Source organism: Thermobia domestica, chromosome 10, assembly GCF_964235325.1.
Source record: "Thermobia domestica chromosome 10, izTheDome1.hap1.1, whole genome shotgun sequence".
In the NCBI taxonomy this organism is placed as follows: Eukaryota; Metazoa; Arthropoda; class Insecta; order Zygentoma; family Lepismatidae; genus Thermobia; species Thermobia domestica.
This window is the reverse complement of record NC_137463.1, coordinates 23,238,381-23,261,388: the sequence shown is the minus strand read 5'-3', so window position 1 is coordinate 23,261,388 and position 23,008 is coordinate 23,238,381. Positions and strand designations below refer to the sequence as shown.

At 37.3% G+C, this 23,008-nt stretch overlaps 1 protein-coding gene and 1 long non-coding RNA gene across 2 annotated transcripts; both read left to right on the top strand.

The window, feature by feature from the left end:
- The first annotated feature begins 1,440 nt into the window (after positions 1-1,440).
- On the top strand, positions 1,441-2,311 carry MED20 (Mediator complex subunit 20). The gene has a single exon (XM_081727880.1). It carries the CDS (start codon positions 1,570-1,572, stop codon positions 2,188-2,190), a length of 621 nt encoding a protein of 206 aa, XP_081584006.1. The 5' UTR covers positions 1,441-1,569; the 3' UTR covers positions 2,191-2,311.
- LOC145662369 (uncharacterized) lies at positions 2,239-22,522 on the top strand. The gene is made up of 3 exons (XR_014127027.1): positions 2,239-2,369; positions 15,459-15,543; positions 22,414-22,522. It is a non-coding gene; the product is annotated as an uncharacterized LOC145662369 (long non-coding RNA).
- Positions 22,523-23,008: the final 486 nt, after the last annotated feature.

Below are 23,008 nucleotides of genomic sequence, written 5' to 3'. Positions count from 1 at the left end.
TAAGCTGGGGAGTGTTAAAATTTTTGCTTCTATGAAAACCTTTTTACATGTCGATTTTGTGGGTAATCCAAAAATTATTCTAATTGCTTTCTTTTGCAATCGGAAAGTGCTTAAACTATTTTCAGCAGATCCCCAGTGTATTATGCCGAAGTTAATTAATGAATTAAACTTGGCATAGTAAAAGCTAAGAAGTGCTTCTCTCGACACAGTACCTTGAAGTTTGTATAAGGCAAAACACACGCTACTTAATTTCTTGTTTAAAGTGGAGATATGAGCAGACCATGAAAGATCATCACTTATGATTACACCTAAAAGCTTTGTTATGCAAGAATATTGGAGTAAGTTAGAAGATATTTTTATTCTAGGTGATATACGCGGTTTTCCTGGAAAATGAAAATGTAAGAGGATCGATTTATCATGATTTATAATTAATCTATTCGCTGTTAACCATTTTACTAATTTCTCCGTAAAATTGTCCGATTTCCTCTCAACCTCTTCTATTGATTTTCCTGATATTATCATACTGATGTCATCAGCATATAGAATACATTTTGCTGGATGCATAAATTCTAACAAGTCATTTATATATGTCAGGAAGAGAATAGGACCCAAAATGGAACCTTGAGGAACACCTCCGATTACAGTTGATAAAGACGAACAAGTTGTTTGAAATCCATTTGCAGCTAATTTTGATATTTGTACCGCTTGTTGCCTACTGGATAAATAAGAAAGAAACCAGCTGTGAGCTACTCCTCTAATACCATAAGCATACAACTTGCTTAAAAGAATAACATGATCAATTGCATCAAAAGCTTTGGATAAGTCGATGAATAGGTCAACAACATATTTACTTTTTTTTTTTTTTTTAATTCAAGAGCTATATTGGACAAGTAATCAAACAAGGCTGTTTCAATACATTTCTTATTTTGAAAGCCATGTTGTGATGGTGATAGTAAGTTACATGACTTCAAACAATTGCAGAGTCGTGACTTCATTACATATTCAAAAATTTTTGAAAACGTGGAAAGAATGGAGACTGGGCGATAATTTCTTATATCATGCATACTCCCCTTTTTATGGAGAGGACCAGTGAGTGTGAGGTCAGACTGGTGAGGTGAGAGTGAGGTCGAGTGTGTGTGAGGTCGAAATGAGTTTGTGAGCGTGAGGTCGAGTGAGCGTGATGTCAAAATGAGTTTTGAGCGTGAGGTTAGGCCAAAGTGGTCACCTCTGCTGGAAATCGCCATTATGTGAAATAGCCTATATCTCAAAAGCTTAATAATCTTTTGAAAATGACTGTACTATATTTGTGTTGGATTGTACCGTTGAAATTTTCCTTTGTGTTACCAACCGAAATAAAGTGGAGATACTGGCTTAGTTCTTTTCTAATCGTTAACTTACTTTAGTGAATTTATAGAGCATGGTTCATTGTTCGAGCAACACTGACGGAGTAGCAGTGTTTTGTTTTTAATTAAATGTGGTCGTGGTTTGTGTTACTGGTGTAACGACCTTGTGTCGAATTTTGTCAGTGAACTGTTATTTGTGAATACCTTCATTTATATTTTATTAAAAATGGGAGTGACCGTTCTCCAACAGTTTCCAATGACAGAAAATCGTACTGGTCCACAAACAATAGAATTTTTGACAAAGCGTGTAGCCGCGTTAGGTGCAGTTCAAAGTGGAACATTTCTTGTTGACTGTGAGACGTATACATCTGTTGCGAATCTAGGACCTCAAAAAACAGTCCATGTTATTCATAATTCTGAACAACCTGCTTCTGTTTTTTCTATTTTGGATTCTGGTACGAAGACTGTCCCTTTGGTTGCAGACTGCCTTTTCGATTTGCTTATGTTAAAAATGACATCCATTTACACATCCAAGAAGCAAACCAGAATGGAGTCCAAAGGTCCTAGGTTCGAGTTCGGTGATTTCCTTGTGAAGTTCGGCACTGTTACTATGAACCAAACATTCAAAGGTGTGCTTGTAGAAGTGGAATACCGTCCTTGTATTGTACCGGCAAGTTGCTGGGAACTGATGAGGGAATTCCTTCAGGGATGCCTTGGAAGTTGTGTACAAAGTTCACCACCGCAGTACCTTCAAAACAAAATGAATGATATATATCAACCTATTGACACTGTGCATCAGTATTTAGAACATTTTTCTTTGTATAGAAAAGCTACTGGCGTTCGTTAAATTCCCCGTGTTCTACAAAAACTAAAACATATAATTACAGTGATTCAGGGATATGACCAGTGTAGATACATATCACATTAAATTAACTATATTGTTATTAAAAACTATATTATTATTACAACATCCTATTGATCAGTGGTTATTTTCAATAGCACGTTTTATTTTACAATTTCTTATAGGTACGTTGATTGGTCGCTTCGTTTATAGGTAATAATATCTGTTAAACTTACTGGTGTTTACGTTAAACTTTCAGTATCAATTAAGAACAGTCCGTCATGAAAATGGTAATTTTACGCTTAAAGAGTTGCGTGTACGTGAAAGAGGATTGTGTAGAATATTAAATTCCAGTGGTAGAGAATTTTTCAAAATGTAGAAGACCAGAATTTCATGTTTATATGTGTAAAGTTAAATGTGTGAAACATTACAAGGGTTATTTTAGAATTAAAATGAATGAGTGCATATCAAAGACGACTGTGTGATATATTAAAGCGTGCTGGTTTGCTTTTGGCGCACTACTAGAAAAAATTGTTGGGTAATTGTTAAGAACAGCTACTTCTCATCTCCGGTGCACGAGGATACTTCTTACTGTTGCACTAGCTACAAAATTGATTCTATTTGATGTACAAGTGGTAATTCAACACATAAGAAACCCAGATCATGTTGCATTCACACTCCAATATGGAGTGAGAATGCAACGTGATCTAGGTTTCTTATGTGTTGAATTACCACTTGTACATCAAATAGAATCAATTTTGTAGCTAGTGCAACAGTAAGAAGTATCCACGTGCACGAAATATGCGTTCAATTGCCTAAGTACAAGGGCACTACACAAACATATATTATTAAGTACAAGGGCACTACAGAAACATATATATTAAGTACAAGGGCCACATTTAGAAATGCAACGAAAAGGAGAATAACGCCCAGGAAGCATTCATTTTCACATACCTCAAATGATTGGAGGATATAATCTAGCCACTTCCAACAGGAAGTTGTGAAACCGCGTTGTGGGGGGATACTTTTTTTTGAAAAGAAAGGAGGCCAGATGTCCCACGAAATGGTGTCTTTTATTTCCATATCGCGGAATGCTGTCCTTCGCGTCTCGCCACAACCGCTCGATATTTTGCGTATGAGCGCCAGTTTCAGGATCTACGAAATTCAAGCTATGATTCACGCTGAAGTGCTGAAATCCAACCTCAGTCAACCTATCGTATGACTTCCAGCAGTCGCTATGAATGGTTGTACCAGGTTTCACCCACTGTTGAAGAACGCTTAACAGCTCTTCAGCACTTCGGTTCTTGACGACACACATGAATACATTGCCAGAACCAACCTCATAACCTCCAAAAACCCATGTGCCATCGATCACACGACCGCAGTGATTTTTGCGTTTCCCGAACTTGGACTCATCTATCTGAACTGTTATTCCTGGACCCCCAAGTTTAGTAGAGGAATCCATAGCCCAGCAAACACAAACCTCACGACAAAAGCTAAACCAATCGACACATGTGGGTTTGGAAATATTCAGATTCATAGTAGCATTACTGATGTTTGGACGACTATTCAAACACCAGTAACCCATAAGGCGCGTCACCGTTAAAAAATCGAGTTTAGCCCTAGAAAAAAACGTTCCCTTGAAAAGTGAAGAGGAAAAGGAGCACTTCGTCTTCCTCTTCGAATTTCCAATGAAACGTGTTTTCTGACAACGAAACACATTCCTTTCCTTACAAAAAACCGCATCCCTACAACATTTGGAACATAACTTACCTAAAGGAAGTACGCCATGGTGCTGCAAAAGTTTTATACACTCATCTATCCTTTGTTTTATAGTAATTTCAACTATGGCATACTCTGTGAAGGAGCATTCAGAGCACGCCGGCATGCACATGAGGATACCACCCGCCATTTCCTTTGTCTTCTTGCTCTTCTTCTTACAGACTACACCTGTCGCCACCTACATCAATGCGCACACGCACAGTTCCATTCATGACGTGGCATCGAACATTTGAAAAGCGCAAAACGCCTATGTAAACACAGAACGTTGACAACACAACGAGAGCGGAATACACACACGTCTTCTTTAATTTCAAATCACTCATTAACTAATTAAAATTGGGTATATTACCAACTTTTTAAGTAGGTAGATATTCAATGAATAATTCCTGAAAGTATGGCGTTTCTCGTCCTTCTCTAAATGGGAAGTACGGCTCCTTAACTATAACCAATTGTTGAAAAATTATGATTTCACTATTTTTTTTTTTTATTGTCCCCTAAAACGGCGCAAAATTTCCGGTCACCATTGGTGACTAGAGGACTAGAGATTTAGAACTGGCGATCAGTGTTCAGTAGGAATGGTTTCTGCCTAAGCTCAGTTCAGTTTCTGTTTGGTAAGAAAATATTTATTACTGAGGAATCCTTAATTTGAAGTGGAAGAAATAAAACTGCTTTTTAAGCACTTGCAACCGGATTTACAGTGAAAGAGAGGACCTTGTCTTAGGAGAGTTTGCAGAATATAAACTTTTTTTTTCTTCACTGACGTTGAATCAGACATTGAAAAGGATTTACAGTGAAAACTTCATTACGAGATTCCCAAATTTTCTTCCAATTGTCACATTTTGTGCAGTTTTACCTGTGAGTACTGCTTCGTGTGATGCAGGCTTCAGCAGTCTCAACAGAGTTAGGCTACCGGTACCTATAGAAATTCACTGAAGACTGACACATTGGATGATTTGCTGACAATTTCTGTCAATGGCCCTTCACTTGAAGGACTTTGATTCGAAAACTGCAACCGATAACTTTTACTTCAGTGCAGAGGGAGAAAGTGTTACACAAACGTGGAGTTTTAAGATATTTTTTAACATGCACATAAATTATCCAATTCAAAATTGATTATCCTGAATCTACTTGACGGTTTTGAAATTTCATGCCCTGATGTTAATCTCTTTCTTTGTCAAACTTTGTCTAATAATCTGTATGTAAGAGACACTGGCGACTTGTCATTTTTGGATTGGAGAGTGCGACTGACTGAAATTTTGTGCCGTGCCCCAAAGGATTTGCTCTGGGTGACATAAAAATATCTGGCTTAGTATAGACTATGTTCAAGGGGGCCACCAGAAATAATTGCTGAAAAATCACATTTCTTTCAGTAATTTCGTTCTTACTGCCCAGAAAAACATTTACGAGTGACAAAAATATCTCACTTGGCATAGATAGGGTTCATGGGTAACACTATAAATAAAAGTTGAAAAACCACATTTCTTTCGCAATTTTTCTTCAATTTTCCAACATATTTGCACTACTGTATGCGACATGACGGTACCTCACTTAGCTTTAATTTAAATGAAGATGTTTACCAGAAATAAATGTTGAAAAACATGAACTAAGGTGTGCTAGGTGGCAGCTAAAAAGCACGAATGCTATCTAACCGAGTCAGAAGAGGCGAAGCTGGTAGGCCCGCGTGCGGGAGCGTCCGAAGGGAGCAGGCGCTCCAGCGATGGTGCTTATCTGCAAAAGCGACTATTCATGCGAAAAGTACACATTTACCTTCCCTAGGTGACCGTCATAATAGTTATGTACTTAACCTTACTCTCTCTCGGTTAATTTCAGCCTCTTTCTGCCAGTCCTTTTTCGGACAATGTTCAGAAAGTTGGTAATGATGTGTTCTTGGGAAAGTTGGTAGTGATGTGGCCTCACGTTTGAACTTCAATTGAGCTAAGGATAGCAAAAAATCCTATTGCCTATTGTACTTTGAAAGAGTTTGCTTCACAGCTCTCGATCGTTTATATGTGCACTTGTTTGTGAATTTACAAACTTAACACTGTGATTTACCATAAGGTGCATGTATGTTGTTGATAGATTTCTGTAACCTGCCTAACAGTAACTTATTATGGTAGTTCCTTGTTCTATCCACTGTTCTGTCAACTTCAGTTCAGTATGCTCTTTTTTGTCCGCAACTAGAGCTGAAAAAACATTTTCCCATTTCCCTCTCTATACTTCCGAATACTCACAGTCCTTCGACCCTTCTCCCAACATTGTACTTGCATTTACAAAATTTTCTTTTCTTTCATATATCTACATCAACTTTTCTTCTGTTTTCCCTAATGTACTGCTCAATTAGTTCGAACACAAACTGTTTCCAGCGGATCCAGGATGTGATCAAGGGACGGGCTAAACCATAGTTTGCGCTTTATGCAGTGTAAAGCAGGATTGAAGCCCATTTTATCCAGTGTGTACCTCAGCGTCCGCTTGGATCCGCGCCTATATATATATATATATATATATATATATATAGAGTGGTAAGAAACTATCTGAACAAACTTCGGGAGCTGATTCCTGACACCGAAACTAGCAAAAAAAAAAAAAAAAAAAAAAAAAAAAAAAACTGAAACTTTGGTCATTGAGGGTAGTTCCGGCGATATAATGTGCCGAAATCGTGGGAAAATGAAGTTCAGAGGGCTGTAATTCCAAAACAACGCAACATAGAGAGTGCGGTTTAGAACATGACACTCGAAGTCATATCTGCTTGATTGAAAAATGTATGCTAGGTATTTCCCAAAGAACTTATGGATTCTCTATAACCTGGCAAGTAATCCCCATGTTCCTTTGGGGAATCTCTCGCATACATCTTTTGAATTACATTTTTTCCATGCTTTTGGCACCTTATATCGCCAAAACTAGCCCTCACTGACCAAAGTTCCACAGGACTTTTTTTGCTAGTTTCGGTGTCGGAAATCTTATAGTACTTCTCTTCAATTCTCAGTAATTTGTAACTAACTACTAGAATTTCGTTAGGTGGCTTTTAGTAAGCTACGATTTTTCCCTCTTCAATAGCATGGTTTGTACATCTGTTTCCTGTTTCGTACTTCCCTTCTTCTTTTCAAACACATCCATTGCACACCGTCATTAATAGCTCTAGAACAAAGTCTTAACTTCATTTCTGAACCCTGCTTATCACATATCATTTCCTTTTTTTACAAGTCCACCATCCATGCAAAACTTTATTAGTCTGTCATTGTTCTTTCCGAGCTTTGAGAAACACATACGGTTCGGTATGCCATTATTGCCTATGTACTTCGCTTTTGCTACATTAGGAGAAACTTCTTTCTCAGCTTCAATTGATATTGGAAAGTAACATCGCTTAATTTTTCAATTCTCCTTTATCGGCTTTGCTGCCAAACTTACACTTTCAACATTGGAACGATAATTTCGTTTCCCATCCACCCCCCACAATACTACTGACGGATTCTGGGACAATGCGAGTCTGCGATGATACGCTGTAATGGATGACACTGCAGTGCAACAAGATTTTACGTAAGTTCATGTACCACTTTCTGCTTTCGTGCTTTGTATTTCATTTTGTCGCCTACAGAAATTTGTTCCTTATAAAACTATTGAATTTTACCTGTAAATCTTCCAAAATGTGGTGCACCGAAACTACACCAGCACCTATTAAATTCCACCGGTGGAGTATTTGTGCATGGCGTAGGAAAGATGTGTTTACAAGAATACTGTTACAAGTATAAAATCATTACAAGTTCTATAACCTATGTAATTTTATGCGATCTGTGTTTTCTTACTCTATTTTGTGCATACCCCTGTCGCTGACGCGCCTGCTACCTGTGGGCACATCGCGGCGCTACTGCGTGGGCCCCCTTATTCGCTCCTGTCTTGATTCGGTTAGAGAACATTTTTGCTTTTAACATCCACCTAGCACAAGATGATTTGTGGATTTTACAGTCTATTATATGGCATACGTTGTAACGAATATTTATCCTGTAAGCAGAAGTCCGCGTAAGGTGAATCTGCACCCACGAATGCAATCCTACCCTAAGAAACAACTAGGGCCTTTCTACTTCAAGTATGCTCTCGGAAAATATATGAAGCACTTCGGCTCCAGCCCCGCCGCTCTCTACCGGAGAAAACTCTGCCTTTGCATTGAGGAAAGAAGTTAATGAGCTCGGCTGTGTTGCCAATTTGTCATTCTGTCGTTTGGTCTTGGCGAGTGAAGATGTAGGCTACTTAGAATGGCTAACAAGGCGGTGCACAGCGAAGACTGAAGTAATTCAATTTGGCAACTGTTATCCGCATCCACCCATTGAAGGATATCAGCCATAGCAACTTGTCCCTCCTCTTTCGAGGGGGTACGGGAAGACACATATCGACAGCAGCGCCAACAGGGGCACACTAGAAAGGCTCGTAACACACTGCAAGTGAATTTCGTGATGAAGTAATTGTATACGTAATTATTTCCAGTTCACATGTGCTTACAGGCATATGATCAATCTGTATGCAGTTATTTGGGCATGCACCAGGTTAATAACAATCCAGAACGCCTTGGAGAATCATTTAAAGCAAGAAAAGTAAAGAATGCTTCTTTTTTAATTTGACGGACTGTTCTTAATTTGCACCAAACTTTCTGCATAATAGTACTGCTTTAATAATAGTGTGGTTTCATTTTCCTTCCTGGTTAGAATATCTGCTTGGCAGATTAAATTGCAATATAGTTTCAGTGAGTTTCAACAATTTCCAAACGAAATATGGAAGTCAATCGAGTGATTTTTTTTTATTCACTTACTGCAGCCGATATTTGGCAGTACAAAGTAAATTGTAGGTCTACTATTATAAAAGTGATAATTAGTGTATCTTGACTCGTATTATTCTATTACTTGGTCTTGATTTCTGTTTTATTACTTAGCATGTGATAAGGTAACATTTTGGAGTGTTCGCAGTCAAAAATTAAAATGAAATTAAATCTTTGAGTTTTACGTCCCACGATTATGCCGGCAGGGCTAAAGGAAACTGATGATGATGAGAAATGATTGAAAGGGTGAAATGAAAAAAGTGGGAGGAAACGGGAGAGCCCCGTGAAAACCCACACACACACGGTGTTCCACCACAAAGTTCACTTGGCGCGGGCTGGGATCGAACCTAGGACTCCAAGCACCAGAGTTGAATGCTCTACCACTGAGCCACCGCGGCCCCCTGTTCGTATTCAAGGTATTATTTTTGTCTATGTACGGGTTTCGTGCTTCAGGATCTTAGCTGAATGTTTGCAGGGTAAACTTCCTTAGTTGATTTGATAGCGCTTATCAAATGATAGGTTATATGACTTTGGCGGGTTTAGTGCTTTCTCCAATAAATAAATAATAAACTGTTTTACGTCCCACGATTGAGCCGGCTAGGCTAAAGGAGACGATGATATATGAGACATGAACGAAATAGTTGAATGAAGAAATTGAGAGGAAACGGGAGATCTCGGAGAAAACCCACGCGCACGGTATTTGTCCACCATAAAGTTCTCTTGGCGTGAGCTAGGATCGAATTAAGGATCCCATGCACCAGAGGTGAAAGCTCTGCCCTTGAGTCACCGCGGTCTCTTTCTCCAATCGCAGTGTTGTCAGTTTGTGGCAAGCGACAGTGTATACTGACTTCTTTCACCACTGCGAATGTTGTCAATTCCAGGGGCGTTACGTACAAATATTGTATTGCTACATTAATTGATGTCTTTAGCAAATAGGAAAATGATTTACAAACACATACGTGCAACCCTAGCTATTTTGTAACCTTTGTATCAAATGGAATTTTGTGATGCCTAGGTCATAAGAAAACTTTTCGAGGACTGTTCTGACGCCATCACTGAACATAAGCCAAAACAAACACTGTATGATGTACGAGTGGACTGAGAAATGTAAGTGAAAAATGTATAACTGGACTGAGAATTATCGCCAGGTCTCCGGCATGCGTTGACAACGTTACCAAGTCCATTTCGTGGGGTTACTCATCATGGTGCGTAGGATCCCTTATTCAAACCCAGCTTTCCTCAGTTTTGCTTTGTGATGGACAAGCACCATGAGTTTTTCTCTGGATTCTCCAAGGAACATAAACGTGAGATGTTAAACTAAATTAAAAAAATATGAGTTACATGTTACGTTTCCGTTCTTTTCTTGATGTACAGACATTCTTCCTCTACTTATACAGAAAAAAAAAAAAAAAAATGGTTTATTCGCAGTTCCATTGCCAATGGCTCCAGAAGGTAGATGTTCACCAATAGCTGCAATAGGAAGTATTCGTAAAGCCCTATCTAGAGGTACTGTTATTTTGGTCCGGAAGCCTCAGGAATTTGGTCAAAAAGGGCAGCAAAGATTGATTTAGAGAAACAGGTTTTAGGAATAAAATCAATATAAGATCAGTATGCAACCCCCACCGCACTACTTACGTATTGTAGCTGTAAAGCTGGTAACCGCTCCACAGATATGTACATAAATGCGCTTTGTGTTGTCTGGTTTTTGGCTATGTTTGTCATCTTCCGGAAATTCGTGAACCTGCCTCATTTTTGTATGGTTTTCTCTCCAATTCTGTTACTTCTAACACTGATACAGCGGAAGCAGATTAGTTAATATTGTCCTCGAAATAAATACAATATCACTTGTTTCAATCTTAATGTTGTCCATACAGTTTTAAGTACAGTCTCATAAAGGAAAACCTATTCATAATAATTTCATCTGGGACTTCGCCTTTGGCGCGGAGACCCGGGTTCGATTCCCGGCGGGAGCTCATTTGGTTCGGATTCCACGTTAATCAGTAGATCCACGTCTCATATAGCCTCGCTGATGAAAAGGGACGTTAAACTTAAAAATCATCATCATTCATTTGGGACTTTTTGGTAGCAGTCTTCACGTGGTGAAGAATGATCTCTCACTGGTTTCATCCTATTCCTCGAGTTTCTTTGAAACAAATTGCATGTCATATGCAAGCTCTTGAAATGGTCTATACTAGATACTTGTTCTTTCGTCTACCTTTGTTTTCTTTCGAAATATCTCGTTTTGAACAAATCTTCGACCCATCAGCTATGCCGACATTTCAGCTTATCGCTATCCTCTATGGATGCTTCTCACATATGCGAAATGCAGTTTCATACTGATTTGATCCCTGTATTGATTTATCCCTAAAACCTCTCAGTTTCCCTAAATCGCCAATAACCCCCTTATATTTGCTGCCCTTTTTGATCAGCTTCCTGAGGTTTTAGGGCCAAAATAACAGTACCTCTAGTAGGGCTTGATGAATACTTCCTATTACACCTATTACTCTACGACTACCTTCTGGGATCCTTGTCAATGGAACTGTGAATGAACTCTTTTCATACATACCGCAGAGCAACTAAAAAGTCTGTATCAAACAATCATTTAATAGGTGTGATGAAACCATACTTCTATTAAGACCACACCGTAATATTTCTCAAATCCTTGCGGGCTACTATATTCCAATATTTAATTACATTTGAACTCTGTAATAGTGAGATTCTGAAATGCATGCCACAGCAACTAAATTTTCCAATAAAAGATTTTCAGCGGTTAAAGGAACTGTCTGAAAGGGATTGATCCTTCACTAGAGAAGGTAATAGCTTTCTTAGTGATGTGTTTAGTGAAAGGTGCGAAGTAAATATAATACAACACGAACTCAAATTATCAACCGAAACAGCGACAAACATACATTCAGAAGTTAGTTTTGGTAATTTATAGCGACAAACTCTTCTTACAAACTTGGTAAAACACATAGCGTACATTCTAATTATTTAAGAATCCAAAATATCACACACCAACGTCATCGCACTGTTTTCGTTTATCTTTCGCCACACAGATATCTACAGAAGCCATCTCTCGTGGGTTCGAAATTTCAATTCAGCGGAAATATTTGTTATACAGGGCGCGGCAGAACCAACTAAGCAGTTTTAAGGAGCAATACAAAGTAAATCTGGATATTTAGAGAATAAATGTTTTTATTTTCTAAATTAGTACAATTAGTTTTGTACTACCCATTGTAACCATTTTACATTCATTTAGTTTTGAAAATAATGTCCTCAAGATGGCGGCCGTTAGCATCAATACATTGTTGTAGACGATCCCTGAAGTTTCGAGCAGCTCTTGCACACATATCGCGGGGTATGGCATTCACTTCGTCAATAATCCGCTGTTTTAACTCTGGTAGGGTGTGAGGGCGGCTTTTGAAAATCTTTTCCTTCAGATATCCCCAAAGAAAGTAGTCACAAATGCTCAAATCTGGTGACTGTGGTCTGAAATCCCCAATGCAACAGCATGTCGTCGAGCAGAACGTTGCGGCGATTGTTGAACTGCAGTTCTCACCCGCTGCACATTTTCTGTCGTTCTGATGGATCTGCGTCGGCCATGTGTATCTTTTTTTAGTGTGCTACCAGTTTCCTTCAACTGCCGAACCCAGGACCGAATTGTGTTTGCGTTAGGAACGGCATTGTTGCGTGGAATGTTGAACTGTCGCCGAAAAGCTCGTTGTGTAGCGACCACAGATCTGTTGTTTTCATAATAAGCGCGAACGGCAAAACCAGGATGTGCACCGGTCCAGACCATATTAGCTACTGAAATGGGGTCAACGACTGAACAAAGGCAGATCATGTGCAACTGCCTACCCCCACCACGCTCTCGCGGTAATCGATAGAAACTGCTTAGTCGGTTCTGCCGCACCCTGTACTTCAGAGGGTCTTTCATTCATTTCAACAAATTTACATTTTAAATTTTCCAGATAATCGACAACACCAACTAGAAGAGCACTTAAGTTAGTTTTTTGTGTTCCAAAGTCGTCTTGATAAGTGCTCTAACAATTGATTGAAGGTTTAAAACACTATTTCGACAACGGTAGAGAAATTAATAGTTTGTTTCTCAGACCAAGGAAAATACGTATATTGAAGTGTCTCGGATGGTCTCAAAGCACTGTGTGTGGCATATTCCTATTTCAATGTTACTTGTAAGCCTTCGGTCTGCACGTTAGCAGCGACATCTGTCGGCGTCAGCGCAGCTAGCAACAACTATTAGCTTGACTGATAGTCTGAGGTGTCTTGCTTTTGTAATAAGGATATTACATTACATCCTAGTTTGTTTTTTTATATATAAGATATTCGGAAAATTATTTTTTTTTCTTTCTTTACAAGCAGAAATTTTACACGGATCACAATTAATGATACTTAAATCAGCAAGTGATCTAATATGTAAGCATATTATAGTAATAATACTCAAAGAAAACTGAGAATTCCAGTTGCTAGTATGTTAAATTACTATGTAATCTTGTGCAATAGACACATACTTGAGCAGTTTAAGAAACACACACCTATGATGTGCCCTGTGAAAACTAAAAGAATTTTTACATTTCTAATATGATTTCGACAACCAATTCTAGACGGTTTTGAAGAGCTTCACAATTTTTTTTTTTACACTGTATTCAAAAACTCAAAGCTTTGTTACTTGAAATGTATTGGTAATCACAATTTTTTCAGATTTGAATATAGAGGATTTCTTCATGGTTAAATTTATATTGCGGGGCTCATAGTGGTCTGGTCTCTTGTAAATAGTTGAAAAGTGACCAAATGCACACGAAAAAGTGTCCAAAATCTCATATGTCCCTTTTTTCCTTTGTCAGTTTCACCATCCACTCTCTGTTGTTTTCTTTCATCTTTACTTCTTCTTTTTGACCTTCCTCCTTTCTTAGGTTTTCTAAGTATGCTTTGTAGTTACGGTAAGTAGACTTAGCAGATGTAAGAAGCTTCTGAGTAAGCGGAACCAGTTCTAGCCTATATCCAAATTTCTTCATCTCAGACATTATATTTAACTTATCATTGAGAGTTCTCAAAGCCGTGAAATATTCAAATTCATCATCTACTTTTTAAGAACATACAAGAAGCATAACACAAGACGAATATGATGAACCACACAAATACACACACAACGTTGAGCGGAGTGTTAACTATTACGGGAGAAACTAAAAGACTATTATGATAGAAGAAAAAATAGACACAGAAGGGTTCTCAACCCCACCTTGAGAGTTTAAGCATCCACCAACCATCTATTGTGCTTTAGAAAGAATAAAAGCTGAAATGAGAATAAAGCTGACTGTTCCACATGTGGCAGCAAGTACTGAAGCTTTCAGAAGAATAATGAGTAACAAGTTTCTGCCTTTTCCCATTTATTTTTATATTTTTCTTAGAAAACTTCCAATGCAAAACAAATCACAAGAAAAAGCCACTTTACCTCCCCAAAAAGTGACTTTTAGTGACAGATTTGAAAAAGTAACTTTTAGTGAAAAAAGTGACTCGCTATGAGCCCTGATATTGGTTAATGCAATTTGTGTATGGGTTAAACAAGATGAAAGCAAAGAAGTATACTAAATATTTTAAGTTAAATGAAACACACTTCCATAAAGAGTAACATCATATTTACTAATGGATGCTATATGATACGTAACACATAAACGAATGGTCAAGTTCACCTGTGAATCTCTTACAATCTTCTTTGTATAGAGTGCCCGATAAAAAACGTAATTCTTGAGTGCGTAATAACATACACATTTATTGATGAAATTAAGCAATTTTATTTTTTCATTTGTTGTATACTTCGGCCCGAGATTTCATCGAACTTACACTAACATTATCACTCACGATCAGGGCCGGATTTCCCAATAGGCCCGGGCCTATGGGTGTAAGCTCCCAGGGGGCGCACGGCCGAGAGAAAAAAAAATTAAAAATATGTAGAAATAAAAACAAATATCCATAACATATTTTTTCAATTGATTAAAAAAAATCAGGCTAATAGAGCATTCTGATTTTTAAGTTCATTGGAACAAATAATTGTTGGTAAAGTTAAACTATTTTTCAACATTATGCATTAAGTTTCCACAATGACAACATGTTGTTCCATCGTGAACTGCTCCATTCCTCCCCGTACAGAAAACAGATGAGAATCGTGTGCTATTTGATACTCTATATGACTACTAACCACCAAGACAACAAAAGAAAATCGTGGAACGTTCAGTGTTGCCAACTTACTAGAACAAATGGCGGGCATTTCAAAAGTTGCATTATTTATGGGACACCCTGTACTATGTCGGTTATCGATGTAACCTTCGACAACACCTATTCTTAAAAAGTTGGGTTGATTAATTTTCACAGGGTAACTACATCTATAATGGTTATGTAATAAATCAAGCTTTTTAAGAAGAATACGTTCTGACGAAGGTAAGGAAAATCTACGTTATATGAAGAAGATTGCAAGAGATACAGAGAAGTTTAACACTTTTACGTAGCATTTTGGTTGGATTTTGTGTTAGAACGATACCATTAAGTTATGAATTAGCGATCTCTAACGTTTCAATAACTCATTGTCGATCATACTGTTTTGTATGGGAAAAGGACTAAGTAGAATTAAAAAACCAATAATAGACAATAAAGATATTCGGTTTTATTCTTCCAGGAAACATGATATTCTGGAAACATGAATTCTCTGTACCTGATAACTGCTGTTATACATACTTCAGAAGTCAGCTCCCGCTCATTGTGTAAGTAGAATATTACAGAAATGAAATGAAATGAAATCTTTAAGTTTTACGTCCCACGGTTATGCCGGTGAGGCTAAAGGAGACGGTGATAATGAGAGATGAATGAAAGTGGTGGAATGAAGAAAGTGGGAGGAAACGGGAGAACCCCGAGAAAACCCACGAGCACGGTGTTTGTCCACCACAAAGTTCACTTGGCGGGGGCTGGGATCGAACCCGGGACCCCAAGCACCAGAGGTGAACGCTCTACCACTGAGCCACCGCGCCCCCTTAGAATATTACAGAAAGGCTATAGTTGTATATCGTAAAACGTTATTACAGTCAAAATATCTTACATTACTTTTAATTCGTATAAGCTGCCGCGATGAGTTCAGTCTGTGAGTCTTGCATTTCCATGTGGAAATATGAACTTTCACAAATCATGGTAAAAAAATAGATAAATAAATTTAAAAAAAAGACTGGTTATTCATAGTAAATTTTGTATTGGTTCTTTATAGTATGAAAACAGAAGGAATTTTTGCTTTAACGTGCCTCAGATATGTCAATTGGATATGAATGTGGGAGAAACATGAGAACCACGATAAAAACACATACACACAATCCTGTGGATCAAAACATACATGGTCTGGGTTCAAACCCGAGATCCCTTGTACCAGAGATTAGAGTAGAGCTGAGCCACTGTACCCCTCAACGATGTCCAAAGAGGGAGAGAAAATTAGATATTTGCAATTATTTTCGTTGACTGTTTAGGCTGTTTGTAGAAGTTTTCCAAGAACATCGAGTTATTTTACCAAATTATTAACCCTCGCACTACCAAGAAGGAGGGTGGAAGGTACTTTGTGCCCACCACAGTATGTTTTTTGTAATTACCCTCCTAATCGTTTCTTTAAAATTGTAAAAAAAAAAAAAAAAAAAAGTTACTGCTCAACATGTGTAGCTAAAGCATATACCTTACAGTGGTGCAAATTGAATGTTGGTGTGCCTCATAAATTTGCTATTTTCAGTTGGTGGGCACAAAGTACTCTCCCCCGCCCCCCGTTAGTAGGAGATGTGACTGATATTTAGAAGTAAAACTCTTAGATAGCAGTATAATAAATAGTTGGTTTTATTCCGTGTATTGTTCACTTCAATCACTGGAGATTTTTGTGAAGGTTTCTGATTTTATTTTGCAATATATATTTAAACTTAACAGGTAGGGAGCCGAGGTTGCTCAGTGGTAAAGCGTTCACCTCTGGTGCATTAGGTCCCTGGTTCGATCTTAGCTCGCGCCAAGTGAACCTTCTGGTGGACAAACACCGTGTGCATGGGTTTCCTCGGGGTTCTCCCGTTTCCTACCACTTATTCATTCCACTATTTCATTCATTTCTCATCATCACCGTCTCCTTTCGCCTCGCCGACGTAATCGTGGGACGTAAAACCCAAAGATTTCATTTCATTTTTGTAACAGCTAGGTACAAAATGGCCCTCCCCCTCCTTTGGTAGTCCGCGTTACAAAAAATACCTAAGAAGTGCGAGGGTTAAAATACATTATTATGTCAGTCAGTAGCACTTAGTTTTCATTAATTGTGAATTGTAACAGTACTTTGGACATGGATGTCCGCAAGATGGAGGAATTCATATGATTCCTCCTTGAAATTAAAATGAATCAATAATTTAAATTAAATTTCCGTGCTCAAATAGCATTTTCTAAAGGATATTGGTAAAGATCGGCCTTCTTTCGCCTTGTGCGTGTGTGTGTTTATAAAAGCCATGCAAGTATATCGTATAACTATGAAGTTCAAGTATTAAACGTTATGTCTGTGTAAGATGCATATTAAAAGTATTGTAGCAAGTCACATAAAGAACCCTGCAAACAAAGCATGGTTGTTGATATTCTGCCAGTTTGTACGTTTTGTCTAACTTGCAACAACAGTTTTAGTATGAGACATTTCATGAACTATTATATTTCTTGTTTTCGTGAAGATTACAATAACTTCAACTTATCAATAAGCATTCGTGTAGTGTGAGTTCCTTTCATTCTCCTTTATTTTCTTCATGCAGTACTTCCAACTTACATTGTGAAAAATACGTATGTTATTGATCAGCAAACTTTTGTCTTTTCGCTGAAAACAATGGCGTGATTATTGAGGCTCTTGACAATTAAACGCAATTAACATGGTCGTGTTATTTTCTGTAATCTGCTTTAGATATACCCTGGAACGTTTAATCAAGAACCATAGATAGTTCTTTTGTCTTACAAGCGGTATATACGCCTCATCTCCGTGGTAGAGAGTTACCTTCACGTACGGGAAGTTGTGAGTTAAATATCCCGCGACTGGCCATCCAAAATAGGTTTTTGCAGGATTTTTCCTCATTTACGCCAGGTAAACACCAGGATAGTACCAGACAAACCATACCTCCTCCAGGAACTTTTCAATGTCCTTCCCCTATCCCGAACTGAGCCGTAGATGTCAAAAGGCCACAAATAAAGTATAAGAAAAAAAAAAAAAATGAAACCTGTATCCTCCGAAAAACCGTGCGGATAGATGCCTATGATTTTGGGGCGAATTGCAACAGAAAAGAGTTTATATTCAAACTGAACTCCTAATTGTTCCTTTTAGAAATTAAAAGGTACGGACTACCGCACTAAACTTAATCACTTACATTTTTTGTATTCATTATATGTGATTTTGTAGTTTTACGGATACATTCATTTGTGAAATACGAATAAATATGTAAGAGGCATTTTTGACAAACCTCGTCTGAAAGAACCCCTTCCCGTCATAATTTTTCTCAAAGATCAAGCCAGCCCTTCTGGATTTCTACCAGAAAGATCATGTATATTATGTTAAAGGTGATTTTGAGTTTAACTTCCCTTTTAGCAGTGAGGCTATATGAGACGTGGAATCCAAACCACATGAGTTCCCGCCGGGAGTCGAACCCGAGTTTCCCACGCCCAAGGCGCGTACGCTATATTATATTGTAGGATTGTCAGTAAACTATTGATTTATGAAAAGCATTCGTCACAGCTATTTTTCGAGAAAATCGCAATTTTTTATTTTCAGCCCCCAGTAAACTACCCTTAGCTTTAAGACTAGGAAGAAAAGTCGAATCCTTACTCGAGAAGCTTTTAAAATATATATACAGAACTAAGTTTAAAATTTGCTCCAGATTCGTTGAACAGTATGGCTTTTAGGCTTTGGACAGATATCCAAAAATCACTTTTTAGTATATAGGGGCTATGAAACGTGTAAATTCGTTGAAATTTCGAATTCCAATTGTTTTTCTTCACGATTACTATAATTTCTCCTCTCGTATCATCAGTGGAAAGTAAGAAGACAATATTTTCTACAAAATGTAACATTTGTGACTTACATATTCAGCACACCCGGCTATTAAGCGATGGCATTATTTTTTTGAAATATTCATTGAGATGGCAAGGACATGGTGAATTAGTGATAAGTTATTCATTTCTGGTCCGAGGGGACCTTGTTCAGTCCCAGGCTTATAAGCTTGTCTATGTGCACGAGGTTTCAATATTTTCTTACGTAAATTAGTAAATAAAGTAATATGATATTATCTCAGCTGCTTATGTTTTACCGATACAAAAATGTTCAGTTATCCTTCGCACACCACAGTTGTCTATCTTCGAAAATTCAGTCACTTCGTTTTTTTTTAAATTTTTTTAATTTTTTTTTTTTTTTTTTTTAACAGCGCTTTTCATGGCATTTCGGAAGCTCACAACTGAATTCACCTTATGGCATATTTGATGCAGAAACACTTAACAAAAAGATTTCTTTCTGCAAATAGAGGTAGTGAGACAATATGTATACCCGCGGGCAAAAAGTACCGAACTTGTCTTCTGCTTGGTTAGAGATTCCATTGAAACAGTAGAATTACGTGTCATCTCAAACGAAGGGCATATGTCAATCACTTTTTTTCTAAAACAGGTTGGGTGGGAGTGGAATGCAAGAAAAGTACATGAGGATGTTAAACGGAGGCGATTCATCTGGGTTGCTGAGCAAAATGCTGTCACAATGTTTCCTTGGTGATATATGTATGAATTACTGAAAATGTACTTTTACTGTACTTATCAACTTGTTTCTAGAGGAAGTGTCCTTAACACGGAGGTAAATAATACCTATAAAAGACAGGAAAGACTGTCCGTGTCCATATTAGTGTTAGGGGGCGCGGTGGCTCAGTGGTAGAGCGTTCACCTCCGGTGCTTGGGGTCCCTGGTTCGATCCCAGCTCGCTCCGTGTGGACTTTGTGGTGGACAAACACCTTGCTCGTGGGTTTTCTCGGGGTTCTCCCGTTTCCTCCCACTTTCTTCATTCCACCATTTCACTCATCTCTCATTATCACCGTCTCCTTTAGCCTAACCGGCATAACCGTGGGACGTTAAACTTAAAGATTTCATTTCATTTTTCCATATTAGTGTCCGCTTTAGAGAGATTTACAAATATGTTTTTTCCTATTACAGTATTCGGAAATTATCAAATATGTCCGTTACGGGAGGTGTTCGCTTTACAGAAGTGTCCGTTAGTAGAGGTTTCACTGTATATGGAAATATGAAACGACAATAATTTTTCGCGATCAATACCAAATAGATTAAATGAAGTGAAATCTCCCTCTCCTTCCTTGTCTTCACTCCCATCTGATAAAGTTTTAGCGAAAGTATATATAGTGTAATAAAGAAGAAAAAAACGTACTTGATTATTTGGATCATAATATTTTGATCACTTTTGCTTCTGAGAGCTTCTTCGGAGGATTTCATTTTTTGAAACTTAAATCAAGTGACAATCCATATATTGCTTATTTAATTTCTTCAACATAGGAATTCCTCCGAAGTTCCCTTTTGATTTAAGTTTCAAAAAAATGAAATCCACCCTCCGAAGAAGCTCACAGAAGTAAAAGTGAACGAGATATTGCTATCCAAAGAAATAAAACTACCCGAAAATACGTAAAATTATTTTTATTATTATATGTAATTTGCGTGTAAAATATGAAAGGTACACTATCGTCCAAAAGTTTGGAATCACTAAGAAATGGAAACAAAAATAGGAAAAAATTAACATCGAAATAATTAACAAAAACAAACCCTTTACCATATGATAAAACAATGATTAAAACATTAGTAAAGTCTCAAATAGGTTTTTAAACGCAGAGATTAAACTGTAGCCTCGTCAGAGTAGCCACCTTCATTTTTAGTGACTGTCTCACAAATTCTTGACTTTCTGCTGACTGATTTGTTAAAGAATGCGCTACCAAATTGTTTCCATTGGAGCTTTTAAGTGGCCTCCTAGCTATTTGACACAAAATACAAACAGACTTCTCACTCCTCTTTCAACTGCATCCTTCACAAACTCGGTTTAAGACAAGTCATCTGAGTGTGACGGCCATTTCATGATTTGTATTTATCTTTCGTCAGTGTCTGTTCGAGCAATCTTCTACACAGTTTAGAGTCCAATATTATTTTGCCCATAGAGTTTAGCATTGTCTTGGAAATTTTTTATATATTTTATTATTATTATTATTTAAATAATACCCTGTCTATTTTCACCAGACTTCCTGGTTTATTGCTTCCAAAACATTCCCAAATTATTATCCAATCTTGTCTGTGATTAATAGTTGGCATAGCACACATTTCAGATACTCTAGCTGAGTGGCATACAAACACCCTTCTGTTAGAACTAAATAACTGAAATTTAAATGTATGTTCCACTCATATTTAGCATTTCGTTTATTTTGGTTTCTTAGTGGCTGCACATCCTCCCAGACCATTGTACTATAAAAACCTTTAAGCCGTTAGTTTCGCGTGTTTCATTTAAAGCAGCAGTTGATCTAGCGGTTGAATATAGATGGCAAGCAATACCTAAGAGTGTAAAAATGTAATATATATGCCTATTTTGATTATTGTTTTAAACAAAATAAACATTTTAAACGTTTTTTTTTTTTTTTGCGCTTAAAACAAAGTACATTGTTTTAAACGTTAAAAACGTTTTAAACAAAAAAACATGTTTTAAACATAAAAAACGTTCTTTTTTTAAATGTTTTTTTCAACCCTGCTTGAAACGCATTGAACATTGAAGTGCAAATGTTCGCTACGTGTGGATTAAAGGTAATTTACTTTCGCCCACGAGTGTTTAAATGCAGCTGATGATACTTGATAAATGTAAAACTATTTGCGAATGTATTGATTTTTGACAGGAACATGGATTTTAGGAATGATAAATAAATAAATAAAAAGTGAAACGATTGCGATCTTGGCCAATAATTAGTTTATGGATCAGGGGCTACAAAATTTTTGAACGGCTCCTAAATCTAGTTTTCGTATTTTCTACGGAATAAGCACATCATACTGAGTTAAGTTATAGTTTGGGTTTGGCTACACTATATGTAGTTCTTCAGATTATGAGGCGTACAAGAAAATTTTTGATTGAAATATATTGGGTCCTTTGATCCAAAAATGATTGACTTACAAGAGTTGATGGTAATAAAACACATGAACAGGTAATGATAAACATTTCAAAGAAATACGCAAAGCAGCTTCTTGTTTTCGATTTTGCTTAGTGCGGCAACATCAACCAATACAAACAAATAACTTTCTCCAGTGTTGTTTGGCGTAATTTACTATTGATATATAAAAATGTGACTGCTACCAAACTTTTGGACGGTAGTGTGTGTGATAATGCTTTCACGAATTTTTAAAATATTTTTTATTATTATTTTATATGTACAGAAACTTAATGATATTAAGATAAAGCGATCATTTTTTTCATTCAGTATCATTAGTGTCATATGTAGAACATTCAAAACAATCATTTTAACTCTATACTTATACTTTATTGTGCTAAGGATTAAGGAATTGACTCATTTTTTTTCTTTTTGCAGGTTCTGAATCAATAGCTAATAGGTATCCTATATCAGATCATCTTTCGTGTATTTGTAAGTAAGTTATATGAAAATAAAGCTTATTTGTCAAATATTAAACTTTTTTTTTTCCAAGTAGTAGTAGTACATTTCCTTACGAACAGAATGACAAAAACTATACCGTATTTAAAATGACCTGTAGGCGGAAAAGTCGCCAGCCCCATGGCTGTCGCGAAGTAAAGCTTTTCCAGTAAAGCTTCCAGTAAAGCTTTTAATATTACTATATTACCTCTAATAACTTCGTAAATTCGGTATCTAGTTATTTGTATGTGTCTTCACATTTTTCGTATAGAAAGTAGTGATATACAGGTATTAAATCTGACACACAGATACATCTTTACCAAATCTAATTCTGTACGAAGCCCTTACCGATTTATGGCTCGGAGTTGAATTTGGGGGTAGGGTGAAAACGTATGCACGTTTATCGTAGTGTCTAGGAACACCTTGTGTCTGTGTAACCCCCGGTATCCTATAGTTGTGCAGGCTTACGTAACAACATAGGATAAACTCCATGGAATTTTTCCCTCTCTCTTTTAATCAGTGTTCTGAATTAAGA